At 35.3% G+C, this 20695-nt stretch overlaps 1 protein-coding gene across 1 annotated transcript in view; it reads right to left on the bottom strand.

Moving 5' to 3' along the window:
• Positions 1-20695, bottom strand: part of GALNTL6 (polypeptide N-acetylgalactosaminyltransferase like 6) — a 464021-nt gene that overhangs the window by 277729 nt on the left and 165597 nt on the right. Inside the window, exon 2 of the mRNA XM_057419062.1 lies at positions 17057-17165. Coding sequence (XP_057275045.1) covers positions 17057-17165 — 109 coding nt within the window. The remainder of the gene's footprint in view (positions 1-17056; positions 17166-20695) is intronic.

Here is a 20695-nt window from a genome sequence, read left to right as displayed (position 1 = left end):
CAGTCACATGGCAGCTTCAGAAAAGAAGTGTAAAAGTGGAAATAAAGATCATCAGCTGAATAAAAGCATTAAGGTCAGACATCATCTTCCACCTTCTTGGCACCTAAACCTCTACACAATAAACTTTTATTCTCCCTGATACAAGAGTAAGAGAGCAACTGCTCTGTTTAAAGTAATGTGTACTATTTCCTATAAAATTTCTGAATTTCTCTAATGCATGCCTGTATATACATTTCCCATCTTACACCGCAGAGATGAATTGCATATTATTTCAATTAATAAGTATAACAGGTTATCAATTCAAACTGCCACCACATTCTGCATTTTGGTGAAGTGCCTTTCCATTTGAATATAAACAAAACCATTTTATTCCTCACTTTTCCTTATCCTCAGAGACAAAGGGTGCAGCACATCTGCTAAGATACTGGTTACATTATCTTGAACAGAGAGGTGGTTTAATAAATGCACTAAACAGTGAATGTCTCAGCTTCTCCTGGAAAATCTACACTTAATGGAATTCTCATCTTGTTTGCAAATTTTGCATTTTCAAACCTTTAGAAGGCATGTAAGTGAGCAATTTTTACGTAGAATTAGTTAAGAGTCAAATCAGGGACCAGTACAAGCTAGTCCTTGGGGAAAAAAGGAAGTTGTTTTATCAAGTCACTTTCTCCTTTAATACCAGAAAAGAAACTGCTTACTTTGAACAAATGTTTTGGTTTTTTTGTTTGTTTGTGGTTTTTTTGGTTTTTTTTTGTGATTCTGCATGTCAGTATCAATTTTCTGTAAAAATATGAAAGCTTTAATTCAATAAATGCATGAAGGAATTTTCTTTGCTGATTTTTTATGGAGAGAGAAAATTAAAACTGCACATGCCTTACATGAAAGTAATTGTTTTCGTATCAAACAGGACTAACCAAGTAGTAAAAAATATGTTTGGGTAATATGTGTTATGGTTTTTCAGATAACTAACAAGAACGAGTAGTGAAACAATGGGATAGGCAATCCAGGGAACTGTAGAATCCATGAATAGTCAAGAAAGAAATGACAGCATGCCTCAGATGTATGATTGATACAACTTTGGCCATCTGTTGAGGTTGATCACAATCTTAGATTTCTTTCAACTCTATGAGAAATAGGAGGAGAACTGGAGATAAACCACTGGATTAATATTTTTCCTCAGAATCAATAAAACATGTATCAGAAACTGAAATTTACCACAAGTCTATTCCACTTTTCCCAAACTTCTCAGAGTATCCCATTAGTTGTACAACTTCACAGGCCTAATTTATAGGCAAGAAATTGAACTGATTTTACAACAATGGAAACAGGATCAAAAATACTTTTTTTTTTTCCCCTACTCTGCCTAGTAGCAGCCATTGCAGTAAGATTTACAATATTTTTAACTATCTATTACATAACTCATACTTCTGTCAAGGTCTGAGGCATTATTAGGAAAGGCTTTTCCTTAGCATTACAGGCACAGCTATAGTTAAACCTTACGCAACTGGGAAAAAGAAAAAAACCTGAAAAGAAATCCTGAGCAATACATTTGCAAGTAAGAATAGATAATTTATTTCTAAATATATAGCAAAAATTATTTATTACTGTTTCAATATCAATCTACTACAGAACACAAACAATCAAAAATTCACTCATTTTCTGGTAGAATGCATTAAATTTTTTACTATTTTATTAACCTTGAGATGACAATAGCATATACAGGTATTTCTTTCAAAGACCGTGTAGTCCTCAGTAAGTGGGATAGATATGTTATTGTCCTTTATGTATTGCTGCTACAGTAGCCTGATGGTCAGCAGGAGAAATATGAACTAAATTGTTTCTCTCTTCAGGAATGGCTTTATAAAAGAACAGTAGGTTTGGAGAAAAAGGGAGAAAAACATATAACTTTAAATTTTGTTATTTGACTGCTGGCTCACATCCAGAATGGAATGTTTGTTTTCCCAACACACCACAAACCAAACCACAGGAACATAAAAAAAAAACAAAAAACCCCAAAGAAACCACAAAAACAAAGAGAGAAGAATATGTTCCTTAAAAAAATTAGAAGGGTATATTCATACTGTAGTTGGATCTTTAGAATATTGTTTGCTTATCATTCACATGAGAGAAAAATGAAAGTAAACTGTTGCTAACACAGAAATGAGATCTATACTTAGAGCAGTGATGCATTTCCCCACCCCTCAAGAAAAAGAAATCCCATACTGGGTAGGCGGTAGATACAGGAAAAGCATTTACTGGAGAGAAGAGGAGATGAGAGGGACAAATGGGAACCTCTGAAATGTACTTATTTTACATACGTTTGAGACACATTTCTATACAAAGAAACAGAAACTGCTAGCAAAAGACACATGGTGAGTCAGGGCAGCTAAAAGATGATTAGAGCAGTAGTGTAGTGAGCAGAAGAACGAAGCAGCATGTGTAGTAGAGCAAGAAAAAATAACATCAGGCAGGGTGGCAGAAGCACCAGGTCGCAGCACTGAAGCTCTGACAACTTGACCTGGGTCTTGCTGCCTCACAGGAATCCACAGTTCCCAAAAGTAATGAAGGATTTCATTCAGGAGTGGGGAAAAATCAGCTGGCCTATCCAAAGAGGACTGCAAAATTATTATTGTTATACTTAAGGAATTAGTTGTTACATGTTGTTTGTTTAACAAAATATTGTTTGCCAGGTCAATTATTTGCAAGAACTAAAAATAAGCTCAGTGCTCTCAAGATTAATTCCTGCAGGTATCTAGGCATTGTATTAGATACCACTTCAAATTTCAACCTGGCCCTTGCTGTTGGCAGTTGTGTTCTAGCAGAAAAGGTGCACTGTGCAGGTAACAGTTGGAACAATCCAAGTCTGCTTACTGTAACTTTTCTATCACTCATTTCATTTTGGTCATTTTAAATCAAGACACTGTGCTTTACATCTTAAATATGTGCATTTTCTCAACCAGTAATAAATTCCTAAATCATATAGCCCGTGCTTTATACAAAATAAGAGTAATGTATCGCTCACCTTTTTCATCCATTTGAAACATTAAAAATGCAGCCTCTGAATTTCCAACATATGCATCATGAAGTAGAAACACATTGTGTGGAGAAAAGTGATTGCTTTAAAATACATCATGAGGTTAATCAGTGGCATTGTTGTGTTTCAGCAGAAGAAAGACTGCATATGGTTCTGAAAAGTAAGTTGTCTAAAGGCTCGAACAAAAGCTTCACAAAAGTAAATAATGTTTTTAAACAATCTATAGCTTTTATCACTTGCTGCAAGTACTACAATGGCTTGCCATGCAGAAAGACTCATTCTACCCTCCTTCCCACTTTAATAAGTCTAGAAAAGAAAGGAAGAAAAAAAAAAGACCATACTATTTGGTATGTCCAGTGTATTTAGAATGCAGCAGTGTACAATGCAAGATAAGCAGCAACACATGCTGTTTTGATATGAGTTGCTCTATCACTACAGCAGAGCAGCAATATCCTCAGTAGTGTTGTGCGGGCTGAGCTGAATCTAATCATAACTCTGTAGCCAGGGGATGCACAGTACATCTTCTATATAGTCTAACTACTTATCACCAAATGCCACAGCCACCGGAATGCTTTTTTCATTTAACATTAGAACAGGCTGGCTGTAGACCATTAATCAGAGACAAATGCTGAATGAGCAAGCATGTGGGCAACAGAACACAACCATAAAAAAGGCTTCACAGTTTGGTTTAGTAACTGAATGACCTGCTAGGATAAAAAAATACCTACTACGGAACAAGATTACCTGAAAAAAAAAAAAAAATACCATTAAGGTGTTTGTTTCAGTGCTTGAATAAGTTAACTCACATAAACTGCATCAAGAATGGCATTCTAATAGTCTCTAGAACCAGTGGGTCTTCTATAATTAATTCATGTGTCCAAGCTGATCTCTTGAAAGAGCTCACAGCGCTAGTAACATGGTATACACAAGAACTAAACAGCTCCACAAAGTTTATGTAAAATTATTGCTGCATAGGTACAGTTTTAGAAAGCCCAGAAATACAAAATGATGGGTTTCTAACAGCTTTAAGAACACAATGCTTTTCCTTCCCCTTCTTTTCTTTTTTCCTTCATTCTAAGACATAATATAACCATTGTCCAATTACTGCATACCATCACAGGAAAACAAAGAGGATGTTCATGGAACCAGCCTATTAATAACAGTTCTTTAATCCTTTTTTTTTTTTTTTTAAATGAATTCAACCTAAACTAGCTCTAGAAGCTTGCTTTGTGGCTGCTGCACAACAAAGATGGAATAACCTGTAAAAATCAATTTAGCTACGTATGATTCAACATTATGCAACAGCACAGTCACTCTTGCACTAGAAGCACTGCTTCATGATGCGCATCCTACAGAGAAAGAATATATGAGCTGTCACAGCTCTCAGCAAATTTAGATTTAGCTTGTAAGACCCCTAACAGAAGAAAAAAATTAAATATATCCATTCTTACATACTAAGATAGTAAATATTCACAGTTAAAGTCTGAGACAGACCCAGGAACAAACTATGTCACCTGATTCCCCACATGGTGATTCAGTGACAAGGCCATCCTTCTTCCTACTGTAAAGCTGAGAAGAGTGCCTCTAAGCAAGCAGAGTTTGCACACCCAGGGCCAAGAAGGTAACTTTCTCAGGTAGTATATATGCGTTTTATCGCTTTCTCAGATCCACTCTGATCTATATATTACATAATGTAGCGCCATATTTCTGAGATGATAATTAGTTTAATATGAAACTGGAGCTGAGCATGCAAATAATGATCTGATTTAATAAAAACACAGCCACCCTCACCTCCACACATTCAGAGATACTATTATTATCCTTGACACAAACAATATAAGCCTAGGGAACTGCAGTAACATTACAAGATACAGCAAAGCGCAGTAATGACAGATGAACAACTGAAACCCCGGTTATGTTACGTTCTTGAGACTGGTCTACCTAAGTCCTTCTGCTTTAATTAAAACATAATACATTTTTTTCTACCACGTCCAAAGTAGCACTTTGAACTTCAAAACCCTTCTCCTTTTTATGTTTTCATTTGGCAAATCAGACACACTACTCTTCTGAAAACTGTTTCAATGCTGCATATACTCACTGCTACCACGCTTCCCAGTGACTGCCTTTCCCTCTTCTTATAACATACTACTAATGCTACAATCATTCACATTGCCTTTTATCATTCATGTTGTGGTTTAAAACACATTCTATTTTGAAATGATAAAAGATTTTCCTATGGTAAGGAGACTCCTGTGGTAAGGAGAACTACACTTAATACATCCCCGCTATAAGCACAGCTCTGCACAGCCCTCTTCCTCCCTTGCCATTGATTCACCCTCTCTCTCAATGAAAAGTGTCAAATTAATGCCAGCCTTTTTTCATATCCCTGATACAAATTTGAGATTTCCTATATTAAAGCCAACCAAAATTTCCTGTCAATATATGCTGTGAAATCAAGCAGAGGCAGGTGTGGAGACTCAGAAAATCTTCAGCCATGAACTGAGCAGATTTTCAATGAGTTAGTTTAAAATCTTTTCTATTTAAAAGGACAACTCATCACTTACAGAACACAACTAAATATTTATTTCAGAGCAACATGTACACATCAGCAGGAATCCACATATACCCATTGGGAATTTTTTGGAAAAAGTTAATTTGCCAAAACCTTGTGTTTGTATTCAGCCAAACAAAACCAGCTGATTTTATTTTGTTTTTCATTTTGTTGGTGTCTGGGTTGAAACAAATCAAAAATACATTTTGAAAAGCAAACTGCTAAAATTACAGGCTTTTTCAAAATCTTATAAAACCCCCAAAACTTAATTAAAATAAGTAAGAACATTAATTAAGAAAATCCCATTTGTGAACCAAAACTATACTTCCTCATTTTATCACAGATAGAAAAAAGTTTCACTTTTGACAGCTGTTACTGACATAAATCACTAGCAATGAACTCACTTCCTTTACAATAGATTCATTATCCAGACGATGGCATGTGAAAATGCATGGAATACACTTAAGCTTATTGAAAGAATCTATCCTTCAATATGCCTTTAAAAGTGGTTGCTAAAAAGAAATAGATGAATATAAAAAACATTCCTACATGGTACATTCACATCTTACACTAAGCAGAGGAATCTTCCAACCAATTCCTTTTCTTCTCTCTTTTCCATTTCATTTGTATCAGTTGACCAAGAAATACTTGAAAACAAACTGCTCATCCAGGCATCTAGAGAGACAGCTACCCTCAAGGATTAGCATCAAAGGACCTTCTCAAAACAGGGATGTAGCTCCAGAACTTAGTTCTTAAGCTTCCCTCAAATGAAAGATCTGAACTGAACTACACCAGTTGGCCAAAACTGTAGCCAAGAATCTATTGTTTTATCAGTACCTTTATTAGCATTTTTAATACGTGTAATTCTTATCCACTAAATAAAACAGACATTAAATGAAAAAATGTTACTGGAGTATATGACATTGCCAAGAAATCCTCAGGGTTTCCTAACTTCCATGTAAAACTTCAGATTTCTCAGAAAAGAACCCAAAACAGATGAAAACATGGTCTGTATCACAGTTTATTATGAACTTTAAAAAACTTTGATGGTTGTATAAGCCAGGGGGGAAAAAGTCATTTAAATACCATGCTGAAGTGACAATATGTTAGTAACTTGCATAACTTACTGATTAGTAGCAGCTAATTAAAATGTCAGCTCTCTAGAACTTTAACAGCTCACAGTTTTCACTCTTCTTTCTCAAGCATGTGAAGTTTGGATTTCTTCCCAGTATAACTGCATTAGCAAAGGCTGGGACCAAAAATATAGAAAACCCCCAAATAAATTAATACATTATTTAGTTCAGGGCTTCTTTTAATTTTCATGTGACAATATTAAAATTAGATTACTCTCTAACCTAAAAATCTCTCAAGAGTGACTTGAAGTTTTCAGTAACAAGAATAGCCTTTTCCCCAAAGAGCAGGTAAGCAGATCACAAGGGAACCATCAGTGCTGGTAGGACAAAGGAATTGGCATCCTTTTAGTGTCTGCAATTCTATGATTCTAACTTGTGCTCTGGAGACTATTGCTTCTCTGATTTATACACCAGTACTTGTGCTTCATGATCAGGGCTTCAGGATCGGTCTCGTCTTTTGCAAGTTGCCTTACAAAGGAGCAACTAGTATCAGTAGTATCATACACATTGAGCAAAGTTTCCAAAACACCCAATTAATTAGCATATGAAATAGAAGTAACAGTCAGGGTAACCTGAAATTGATTCAGCTATCATTTAAAAATGTAAAAACATAAACCTTTTTTAAGAGTAAATTAACTAAGGGATACCAAAAGCAAGGCTATCTCCATGAATTAAGAACACTGATAATGCAACTTATATATATATATATGTATATATAATCAATTTGTTTGTTTGTTTTTCCACTGAATTTCCTGGCAAGTCTTACTATTCACATTACAAACAACATCACTTGCAGGACTTTTAATTAAGATTGCCTAAAAAAGTTTGTTTCCAGCTTGTAGACAGCAGAACTTTGATACATGTTGGCAGAACAAAATGCCACTCTCAAAAATGTGGGGATTTTTTTACTTTCCTTTGTTAGAAGGAGGACGGATTCTCCCAGATATCACACCACTAGATCATTTGATGAGCTAGTATCTATAAGGAAAATTATAGCAAAACAATCATATATCTTTGCTTTTTCACATATATTGACTAGATGTCAGACAAATTGTTTCACCAGTCCAATAATTTTTCTCTGTCAGCCTTGTTTAATGAAAACAGGAAAGAAAAGAAAGTCATTTTCCACATATTTCAGTCATAACCTTTATTGAGATAACTATACTAGACATTCACTTTACTTGTGGGGTTAATTCATACGCTCAGAAGAAAAAAAGCTATGACATGAAAGTAGGCACAGTTCACTGTTTTTTTTTAAGGAATGATTGTTAAATCCAAACATCTTGTTGGCCTTTTGAAGGGCAAAAGGCTAAAAAATATTCCAAATTTGTGTTGACAAATGTAACTATGTAATCTTCTTAACTGCATTTTCTATAAATGAAAAAAGTTTACAATATCTAGTCAAATAGAAGCACACAGCTAGTATCATACAACAATACATTATATATCATCTTTGAGGAATCTTTACAGTTGCAATGCAATGGAAGGCAACTGGTGAATTTTAAAGTGTAAAGAGATTTCTAATTTCTTTGGAATGGAGTGCTTATGATTATCATCATAATTATTCCACATCTGTAACATGCAAGATTACTGACTAGTGTACAGGTAACACATGACACTGGTATACTATGCTGATAGCAAATTCCCTCAAGTATTATGCAATTAGACCTCCTAAAGAGCCTTGGTCAACTGTTTGGCTAATCTTTAAAACTGAAGTTCCTCTTATGGGTCATTTGACTTGGATTCAGGTTGAAGGACTGTCTTAATTAAATCTTTAAAAGAAATAGTCTTTAAAGCTCATTGACAGAAGCTTATTCCATGTTTTAAACTTAAAAAAAGACACAAAAATAGTAAGGAAAAATTCTCTTTTGTCTTTGCTTCTGAATTGAAGAATATGGTCTTGATATGCTATAATTGCTGTCAAGTACTTGTTCCAGCTCTTTTGCCACAGTTTTGTTAGGATTCATTTCCCTCTTCTTCCTTGAATTGGAATTTTCACAGCAAAAAGAAGCAACACTTCAAAACTGGCATACAAAAGAAAACAACGTTTCTTTGTGCCAGTGAGTCAAGCACTAATTGCTCTAAATTGACAAACTTGGTCATTTTTACACCTATCACAACAGACAACTGACTCAACCTAAATGGTCTATAATGCTGTCCTCCTCCTTCCACACGGATAGATCTAGTCGGAAAGTCTCTCAGCAATTCATTCATTTCAAACTCTCCCTGCAAATGAGCCACATGTTTCAGAAGACTACCCGGATAGAATAATTTTTAGAGAATCACTAAATCTCTCTCTGTCTGATGACCTTTTTTGCTGATACTGAAATTATAATTTTCTTTCTTACTGTCATGGTAAAACTCAACATACCAGTGCCCAGTACAGAAGGATACACTGAAGATCACTTTCAGTGCTCTAATTAATGAGTCAAAGGGATGTATTACAAATTCTGTTCCCCCTTCCTTGGCCTATCAGGTAGTCCTTAAAAATTAGCTTACCAATTACATTTAGGTGGTATCACTGATAAGTTTTCAAAGGCGGGGGGTAGGCAGGGAAGAACAGGGAAAGAATTTAGCTAACTTCAACCACAAGGGACTCAAATCTTTGCTGTGAGTACTGACACCACAGAGTCATTTGTGCATTAAAAAGAAAGCTTGACTGTGACTTACAGCCACACAAACTCCTTTTTACAGGGAGATTTAAGTGGCAAGAATTAGTTCTAGCATGTGAACAGTTTTCTGACAGAGACAAATGCTATTACAGCCACAGACTTACACTTCCTGCCTTCTTCTGAGCAGTGTAAATTTGGTTGGAAGTTGTGACTGAGTGGGGGTGTGTACTAACCCAAAACTACCACTTCAGTAATTCTGTAAAATGCCATTCCACAATCTGACATTTGTAGTTGTCCAGGGGAAAACTTAAGCACTTGTGAAAAAAACAACAAACCAACCCGTATTTTCTAGATATTAGGCTTTAAACTTCTGGAGAAGGCATCATTGAAAAATCTCTTTACCAATCAATATTTGAGAGTATAATACGTTTATTTGTATTTGGCACCTGGCTCCAAACTGCTCTCACTGTTTTCAAAATGACATTCAGACCATTAAGCTTGAGTAAGAGTGGTAGAATTAGACCATAGTCTACAGCACTTCATATTTACAGGGCAATTGTGTTTTAATATGTTAAACACTTTATGTAACTGCAGTAGACTGTAACTATCTTTCATATTATATATCCTTCACATGCCATCTCCTTGACAACCAATGATTAACATTACATTTTTGAATTTTTTTAGTCATGTCAGATTTGCATTAACTGATGAACATTTTCTCCTTTTACAAAACAATACATTGTAAACTCCATTAAGCATATTCGTGATTAATGCTATGAACAACTAAGTTATGATTGTTTACTGAGACCTTGGCTACCACTACAGTTCCAATTATATTGCAAGTTCTTAAATTCTTTCCACAGGAATTGCAAGTTCAGAGGCTTAAATTAAAGTTATCAAATTTGTTTAATATATGATGATGACAGAATTCCCAGTATATATAATCCCATCTGACATATGGGATAAGTAAATCAATATTTTAATATGCGCTTCTTTCCCTGCACAACTTTTACTAGGTATATTTTTTTATTAGGTATAGCTAATTTTTTTGTAACTAGTAGAGAAATAAATTTAATGTTACTATCTGTATGATGCTGCCGCATATCTTCTAGAGGCACTTTGAGACTAGGCATTGCTTTGACAAGTTCTTCTGAATTGAAGAGTGGGCACTGTTCAAAATGATAAGGATTAACCACGCCAGTTTGCCAGAATTACTCTACTCCACTTTATTCTCAAAATTTCTTGAACAGAAGGGATGGGTTAAAAAAGAAATCATCTTTGCACAATTTGTTTAGGTCACAGAGAAGTCAAATCTCAGGTGGCTCAGGTGGTCCCTACTTTTTATTGCTGTACAAGAGCACTCTTGATTCTTTTTCCTACTTTTAACATTCCACCCCAAGACAGAGTTACATTCTATTTCCATTTTCATCACACGCATATACAGTTAATTTCTTTTTCAGTGTCTGTTTAGTTTGTTTATAGAACTAATCTGTATGAATGTTTGTTTGTAGAACTATAGAACATACTGTCTGTTTATAGAGCTAAGCTTTATGAAATGCTTGCACTGAGGCATGTAAAGGTCAAGATCTTTAAAATCCCCTTCTCCTGGTCAAGGTAACATTTTGAAGAAGCAGAATGGCAAAGACTATACTGAATATAGGAAATTCCTTCTGTCCACACAAGGTTTCCCTATGCTACTTAAATATACAAATAGGAGGAACAAAGACTCTGCTAATGACTCTAAAGCTGCTGGGATAACCATTGGGTGATACAGTACATTCTAAAAGTTTTTTTCCTCTGGGATCTTATTAGCATATAGGAGAAAAATGGCTCAATAGTCAAACAAAAGTATTAATAGTCCCATCTTGGAAGTCACTTTATCAGTTCCTCAACCAATTTGTTTTGAAGACAAAAGTTTTTATAAACTTATATTTAGTGCTATAAACACAAGTCCTTACCTGTTCTCTCAGAAATTTGCTTTCAATTACACTGCAATTTCAATATCCCTCATGGAACATAATCATTTTGGCTACATATGCAAGATGCAAAAAATACCTCCAAAAAGTATTCAAAGAATGGAAATTGAAAACAAACAAAGAAACAAAAAAACACTACAGAACTTGCAGTAGGCAATTTTTCTACATCAGTTTATAGGCTATTAATTTCATTAATAGAATTGATAAAACATTTTTCAGGAATTAAACCTTACTTTTTGTTTTCAGTCATGTCTGCTCAGCTGGAAAGTTTTCATTTTTCTATTCCTCCTGTTCCCCTGTTGCAATATTTTACAATGAGAATGCTATACTTGTAGTTAGAAATAGCTTTTTGTGATTAGAAATAGCACCATATTTAAATATAAACATTCAATCTGTACTTCTTAAAAGCCCAAGAATTATACATTTGAATCCTTCCTCTTATCTGAGAAGGGCTGTAATTCATCATTACTGCTATTACTTGTAATTGATGAGCACATACACCTGAGAATTTCTTGAGGAAAATACATACAATAACTTTCAGAAATAGAGTAACAATGACATTGACTGATTCTCTAGGACTTTTAGTCTTACCACCCAGGACATAAAGATAGAGGTGAAATCTACAGAATTTCTTCTCATGGGTACTTCTGAATTACTACCTCTGGCTTTCATGGCTCTCTCCTGTGAACCGCATCCCTCAAAGGAGCATTCAGGGATCTCAAACTCCTAGTTCTGAACAGAAAGCCTGGAAAATCAGTGGCCACAGGTGCCACAGCAGTTTCCAATGCTCCTGAAATGAGCATCTTGATAGACATGTCCTCAGAGTCCTCACCAGCCAACCAAAGGGAAGCAGGGAAACCTCTGATGCAACCTCTGAAGAGTAGCTGATAAACAGCAGTATCAGGAGCTTCAGCGTCCAGGTTCGCTATCAAAAAATACAGGCAGATTTACACTGCCCTGATACAGCACTGCTGTAGCTGGACAAATAAGCATACCAGTAGCGACCTGAGTTATTACTACACAATCTGCATTTACATTTTACTACAAAATCTTGCACTCACAACTATGAACTGAAATGCAAGAATGCTCTTCTGATACAGATATGACATTGTTTACTACTTACACAAACAAAAATTGGCAGATTTAAGATTTGCATTTTGTTTGTATTCTCATATTTTTTAATGCAAATTAAGCATATTCTTCATCAGAGCATGTCATCAGTTGAATTCCCAGAGGAAAATAAATTAATAGAAACAGCTCTTATTTTAAATGCTGATTTCTTGTCAAAAGATGGCATGACATATCAGCTCCAATAAAGTCAGTTTCTCTGATTAGCTTATTCTGTTCCCTCCCGCTCCATTGTAATATCTGCTCAACTTTAGGGCTTACTTCAGAAAATTTAAACAATTAAACCTCTTTTTTTATTGTTTTCTCTCCTGAAGTATCTATCCCAACTGTTTAGCTGGGAATCACAGGTTTTATTAAGGTCAACTTTTGCATTTCTTTTCCTGCATTTGGCTTTGAGGTTGTGACAGAATAATACTCAGAGAAAAATGTAAGCAATTGGGTTGGCTGAATTAAATAATTTTCATTCACGTTTATTTTGTACTGATGAGCAGTATATTTAATACAAATCATTAAGGTCTCCTTTCTGCCTTTGAGGAAATCAGGGCTTGGGTAACTGGCAACAAATTGGCTATCTTCCCTATTCTACCATCAGTATATCTATTAGTACTTTTGCAACCCAACAGCACATTCCCTTTATGGGCTTCTTGCATTCCTGTATCAAAATTAACCAAATAAAATTCTTTTAGAGCTGTTTTGAAAATCTTATTTTCATTCCTTGGGATTGAAAATATTGAAATTGCATTCAAGTCGTGGTGAAAAAGAAATAAGCTGCAAGTAAAATAGCAAATTAATTTGTATTAGAGAATTAGTTCTGATACTTTTCCTAACTCAAAAAAGCAACAGTAAACATGATAGTATACAAAAATATACAATTAACCTGTATCTGCAGATCTATCAGTGGGGAATTTTTAACCCATCTCTGTGTCCACTAAATTTCAGAAAATGCAAGTTGTTGAATGTAGAGTTGGGTTGTTTGGGTTTTGTTTGTTTTTCTAAATCAAAATGACACATGGTTTGAAGTCAGAGAAGAAAATCCAAGCAGACTGGATGATAACTTCCTTTCAGCAGTGGCTATAAAGTAGGTATTCTGTTACACAAGATACAGACGAGCATAGGTGTAGGAGACAATTGCTGTCTTGTGCATCTGTGAAACAGCATCAGTAAGATCATGGCAGTATCTCAGAAAAACCTGTGTGTAGCCCACTGGGCCATGCTGTGATAAGCAAAACTAACAGCAGTGCAGTCCCACATCACATGCTAATTTACAGATTTTTACTAGGGTACAGAAAAGATATGCTGTTGGACAAATTAGCTAGGAATTATGACTCCAAAGACTGCTTTGCATTTTCTCCACCAGCATGAAACAATATCCTACAACATTCTTAACAGAGCTTGAAAGTGTTCTCTTTCAAAAAAATTGAGTCACAGAGAAAATTAAATACCTGTGAGTAAAGTGGAAACTATACTTAAATTTACAGACTTCCAGGCTGCTGCCTTAATTACAGGCCATACCACCTGTGATATATTACACTGGTGTACCTACCTCATTGACGAGTTTATTTCTTTCTCCAATGTCATTAGCATTCGAATATATAAATATATATATACACACAAATACATACATATATAAATATATCTCACCTAAGAGTACATTGTTTCTGTGTTGAGAACAGAGTAACAATCCACAAGGCCACTAAAAAAGATCTGATGTCCACGTCTAGATGTAATTTTATGCACACTTGAAGAGTCTTGCCTGGACTTTGCTATGTGAAACAGCTTCAGATTCGCTTCTCCTATTCTTAAAAAACAAAATATGTATTTTCCAAAAGTAAGCACCTCATCCCAAGAAATACCCACCATGAATATGTATCACAAGTCTTCAGATTACATGTGTAGCAACTAGTTAATGTGTCTTCTGCTGTAAAACTGACATCCTAGAGAGTGGGACTCTAAGCTATAAAGGAATGTTAAACAAAACTATGTGCAGCAGAAGTGGACACACTGGGCAGATTTAGACCGTCACTGACAGGAGAGTGACAACAAGCAATAGCTACAGTGTGATTGCATCTGCACCATCCCTTGTCTTCTCAGGTGGGAAGACCACAGAGGTGTCCTCCACTTTGAGTGGACAGCAAATCCAGCTGAAGGAAACCAGCCTTAGAAGGATCTACACCATGAGCAAATTCCATCTAAGTTAGAAGCTGAAAAAGTAGTACCAGTTAACGAAGCCTCTGTCTCTGCAAGAGTCTTTGAATATCAATTATGTTTTGGCTAAATGCAAAGCCTTGCCACTCTGTTATTTACTTAATTCCTTCTCAAGTACCATTATCATGCTTACAGAATGTGAACTAATGGTAGAAACACTATGAGCATACACTTGAACCTCAGATGCTCCAACAAATGGCTTTTCTCTTTAGCTTTAAACCAATCAATGATTTCCATTGAGGAGAGACCACAAATTCAGGAATATTGGGTTTAATTTGGTGGAATAAAAGGGGGTCAAAATATTTGGCCTTGAAACAGAAGAAATAGCCATGAAGCTAGCACCTCTCCATAATTAGATTTATGAAATTCTTATGCCCAGTTCTTAAATACTGTAAGCTTTACAATTAAACATATACTGAATTTGAGAAAGTCTCCACTCCTTTTCTGTGTAATAAGCATTGACTGCCTTTCCTGAAATGCCCTGAAAAGCCCTTTCACTGGTGTTATTTCATGTCTTCAGATTGATTTTTAACTAAAAGTTGTTTTCAGCTATATTTTGCTTTGTTATTCGGGACAGAAATTATATAGTACGTTCCAAAATGTGCACTGAGATACTTCAGCTTTGCATTTGCATTACTGCGGTGTGATCTTCAAAGAAAAAAGGAAATCTAATTAATAATAATGACATGGAAATCATTAAAGATTTCTTAAATGCTAAACCTCAGCAAACACTATCACCAGGAAGCCAATGAAAATATAAACAAGTCAGAATATTTTAAGTATTATTGTTATTACCAAAACCAGTTTTGGGCATTCTTCTACAGTTATAATGTAAAGAGTAGGACTGGGAATTATAAAGCCACATAACATTTTACTAATTTTTTAGTCCACTCCATGCAGTGGCTTGCATTACATTGCCAGTGCTACAGCTATCCATTAGATAATCATAAGTATTACTGTTTATTTTCCAAAATATATGGGATCGACATGACAGGAATCAAAAGTACATTGCCAAAGCATCAGTGCACATCCCTCAAAAATCTGCATTCTGATATTCACTACATATATGCATGGTTATACAGACATGCTGCTTCTATTTTGTATATTCTGTCTAGATATTCGTCATTTTAGACTTAGCAATTTGGAACACAATTAACATTGATCTGACAACTCCTAAAACGTCTACAATAACTTAATCCCCCTTCCGACCTTTTTTCCTCCTAAGATCATGTAGGAAGGAAGGATAATTTTTTTGTTAGTGATGTCCTGGGTTCAGCTGCAGCAGTCATTTTTCCTCCTTAGTAGCTGGTACAGTGCTTTGTTTTTTACTTTAGCCTGAAAACAACACTGATAACACACCGATGTTCTGAGTTATTGGCTTCGCTTAAACCACGACAGTGATCAAAGAGATTTAAGAGAAAGAGAAAAATGGTTTACAAAATTAACCTATACTTGCAATATTTTACTGGTTCAGGCTACTGCAAAATCAAGTACTTACTAAGTCTTATGAATCTGTCAACTGGATTCAGTTATAGAGGCATTTTGGGGGCGGTGTTGGCTGTCTTCTGACAGTGGGATCAAGACAGCATAATTTATTTTAGAATAGCAGATTGGCCTTTGTAAAATAATGACTTTCAGACACTGATTAAGGTGCAATTCAGCTGCTGTTTCCTTTCTTTCCTTTTAATTTAATTCATCTCATGTTGAATAACTGTAAATTGTATTATAAAAGAAAAATTCAAATCTGAACATGTTCTGATGACAGAAAGAACATAAACCTTTCTTTGCACATATGGCATACAGCACATGAAGGTACATTAAAATTACATTACTCGCTGTAACAAAGTGCCCTTCAGTGTATCTACAAATAGAATTTCCTCTCATTTTCAAATAATTTTAGACTGTCAGAATGAAGCGAAGTAGCTTTAGCAAAACTAAAGGATTTGGGCTCGATAATGGTGAAAAGGGTCAAAATTTGTTTGTAACATAACCTTGGATGTTCTTGGCAGTTATAGGGACTGGATTCAGGTTTTATCCAGTGATTTAAGGACAACTTAGCTTCAGCTGTGATATACATCCCTTTGGAAACTGACACTTTTGCTTCTATTTGGTCACAGTATAACAACTGATTTCAACACAAAAAATACTGTTATAATAATATTTTTGCTGATTTCCCTGTAAAATCATGACATAGCTGTTAGCATGAAACACATTCTTTTTATTTTCATTTGCCTATTTTCAGAGATAAACTATTTGTGGTTGGTCTGACCCCTCAGTTCAGGACATTATGTCCTTGTGACATGCTGCAATCGAAGAAAGGCTGTTAGGAATGCTTTTTTAGCTGACTTAAAAGAATAAAGAACCATATGGAGAAAGAATGAATAAACCACTTAAATTTGCTCTGAATTTAGGTATACCTGAACGCATAGCATCTTTTTGAATGCTTTCATAATCATGCCAGTCCTTCCTTTTTAAGCCATCAGTCCAGATAAAGAGCTGTCCATCTCCGAGCCCCAATGGAATTGTCTATAAAAACAGAAAACAAACAAATAAATGTATACATGCTTATATGTTTGCATTATTACAGAAAAACACAATATGACACAAGTAAATAAAACGTTCAGTTTATCCAATGCAAATATTGAAACTGTACTGTGATAAACTAAGCTATTTTCCTAAACAGTGTGAGAAAACCACAAATTTAGTTCTTGACAAACATTAATCAAAATATGTCAAACAATTCATGCTTAACACTTCTCCTTCCAGCAGTGTCCTGCTATGACGGTTTGGCAAGAAGCTCACAGATGTTAAATGGACCACTAAATGAGTTTTGTTTGTTTGTTTTTGTTTTTATAGCTAAAGATGAGTTATTGTTATTCATATAAGGACAAGCTCACCGCATCAGAGACAAAATAGTAGACACCCTCAAAGCACTCTTATATCCTGTAAATCTTTCTTCATCATAAGAGAAAAAAGCAAACAAACCCACCCCCCCTAAAAAATACCCAGCAAATGAACCCCATGCAACATGCAGTTGGTACATTGACTTCCCCTTTCCAGACCCCAGCTTCTTGTGTAAACCTAAGAACTGCTTTTCACTTCTAATCAAATTTATCTTTCTAGAGCTTTCCTTTCTTCTTTCTGCAAAATGCTGGGATTTTAGAAAAATAAATTAGAAAATTACCATCAGAAGTACATTTGAAGTACAAAATTTAGATCCATAGGAAGTAGTACGAAGCTGCAGAAGTTAGCCATTTTCTAAACGCTTAATCTATAAAAGATGCAAGAAGAACTTGAGAAAATTTTATCAAGAAAAGATGATGTACCATATATGTGCTGAAGAAAGTAAAGAAGCAATTCATTGCTGCCTAGGAGTAACATGAAGACTCTAGTTCTGTTAATTCTAGGTTTGAACTAGTAAGTTGTTCAGAACAAAAAGCATATGTACAATGCATGTTATAATACTGTTGTCAAAGGGTATATGACAACACACTTGAAAAGCAGTTCCAGGGAAGCAACATTTGATCAGCCTTCTACTAGGAAATACTGAAAGTTCCATAATAACCTTACGCATATGTAAGAGTGATGCTCTGAACTTTATGTATGAAGTGTGTAAGCCTAACAAATATTGGACTCACCCATCTTCTTTCATTGACGTTGCACAAAACAGGATGATACTTGATGGCTTCAAGTGAAGTTGTCCAATTATTTTCAGTTAGGGTTTATCTTTTTAAGACAGATAAATGTTTGCCAAAGTACATGATATGGGTCTGGAAGGCAAGCCATCCTTAACACTGGGGTTTGAAGGCTTTCAGAGTTGTAAGCAGGAAGTGAGGAATGCCAGGCGTGGCCGGTTACCTCCAAGCAAAGGGTACGAGTAATCCTTTGGATCAGTTGATATTTCTGAGAATGTTGGATTTTCAGAGCAAAGTGCTGTGAGCTCAGTGCTGTCCAATAAATCCCTGAGTTACTGAGAAAAATTCACCACATTCGGCTAGCATGACCCACTTTCTTTAGTTTAATGTTAAAGGTACTAATGTTGCATATCACCAAAATGTGATCCAGCCTGTCCTTATTCCTCTATTACAAATTCTGCAGACATACTCCAAGACAACACTGCTGTCTTGTTTTAATATAATACAGTTCAGAGGTTCACACATGGAAGAACTGAAGAAGAGCTAAAGATATCCTGATACAACTATACTATGTTATCAAAATATCTAACCTTCCACATCCTTGAAATGAACTCATTAATGTCAATAATTCTTGAGTTCAAATAATGCTAATATACTAATAGTAATATGAAATTGTTTTTTTCTTAAAGTCAGAAGTATAAGGTACAACATAGAATGCCAGTGGTAACCATGATTTTTGAACCCAAATTTCTAAAATCATCCACTCTGAAGCTCTAACTGGTTCTCTAAAAGTCAGCCCCAGACAGATAGGCTTCAATTAAACTTCTATAACTTGTCAATATTGGTACAGCTGGCATGAATCAGTAGGTCTCAAAAATTCAAGACTGTCAAAACTATCCTATCAAGAGCAGGATAAACTTTACTTTTGTGACCCTTTGTTCCTGTGCTGGCTTCTTTCCCTAAAAATAGTGATGCAAATGCCAAGTTTGCAGCACGCTGAAAGAAAGCCGAGTAGTGGAGTTTACAGCTGGTTTTCTGTTGCCTATTTGCATTTTGATGCCATTAGTCTTAAAAAATATTAATTACTTGTAGTTACTTTACTTGATAACATTTACAAGTCTAATGTACCAGGGGGCCCTCATGCAAGCATAATATAGTTAAATAAATACATCCACCAAAATTAATCTAACAAAATGATAAATATAAATCCAAATATCATGTAATATACAAAAAGCTAACTGAAGCCTTGCTGTGGATGATATGTTGGATAGGTTACATTGCCCTAAGAGGAAATCCAAAACTAACAAATCCAGAAAACATAGCTTCAGAGCCCTCATAAGTCCCTGCTTAGTGACTAGAAGAGTTTTGTTTAGATTGTTTTGGGTTTGTTTATTCTTTTAAATACATTCCTTACCTCTCTCCCATCAAAATATATACTGTTAAGAGCAATCAATACCATGGTGATCCTTCAGATCTAATGTCCTTTCAGTGTAGGGGGGAATGAAATACAATGCCCTCACAAAGTGGTTTCCTAAGTGTTGTCTGGGGAGTGCATATTGTGGCTTTTAGAAGGACTGAACATGAAATTCACCCTGTGTATACACTAGTTCTAGTTCTGCAGTGAGCATGAAACAGGGTTTATGAAGGGATTCAGAGTTCCAAAGCTATACTCTCTGGAAAGAGCAAGAGGTTTTACAGTGAAACTTCTAAAGCTCTGAAGAAACCAGAAGTGCCTTCAGTCCCTCAACTAAGTATCTCCCTTGTCAGCAACTGAAGGACTTTTCTTTTTTAATTTTTAATTTTTTTAATTTTAGTTTTTTGATGTTACTCTATTGCTTAACAAGATACAAAAGCACTTGAGAAAACTGGTTCCTCCAGGTCACTTTTGCCTAAGGGTAAACAAATTGCATTTTGAAACACAATTTCTGGAATGTTTTTAAAACTGCTAAAAGGCTACATGGTAAAACTCTATGCTCACATACCTCCTCCTTCCAGATGACAATGATTGGAAAAGCCCCCATTTCTAGAACATTTCTAGCTGGCAAGTAAGCAAAGCAGCTTAAATAAACAAATAAATATATAAATGTACATCTTATTCTAGCCTTGTCTTCTCCCTACATACTCTCTACTTTTCTTTATCTGCTCTGTTTTGGATATATTGATAAATTACACCATTTTATGTCAAACTAGAACAAACTCTGATTTTGTTATATACAGGCTAGGATTATCTGCAATGGCTAGATAATAACCAATATAGTGTTGCTAGTTGTAAGTACACACAAGAAAGCCCAGAAACCACATCCCAACCTCTATGGTCAATCTCAGAAATTCTGAGTAGGTGAATAGGAAGTGACTTCACAAGATCAAATGTGCTAACAGATTCTGATTCTGAATTCTTGCTGATCACACACTTAACCATAA

Source organism: Pezoporus wallicus, unplaced genomic scaffold (assembly GCF_028554395.1).
Source record: "Pezoporus wallicus isolate ANWC-B61680 ecotype Strahan unplaced genomic scaffold, APGP_CSIRO_Pwel_v1 contig_2384, whole genome shotgun sequence".
NCBI lineage: Eukaryota > Metazoa > Chordata > Aves > Psittaciformes > Psittacidae > Pezoporus > Pezoporus wallicus.
This window is presented reverse-complemented; position numbering and strand designations above follow the sequence as displayed.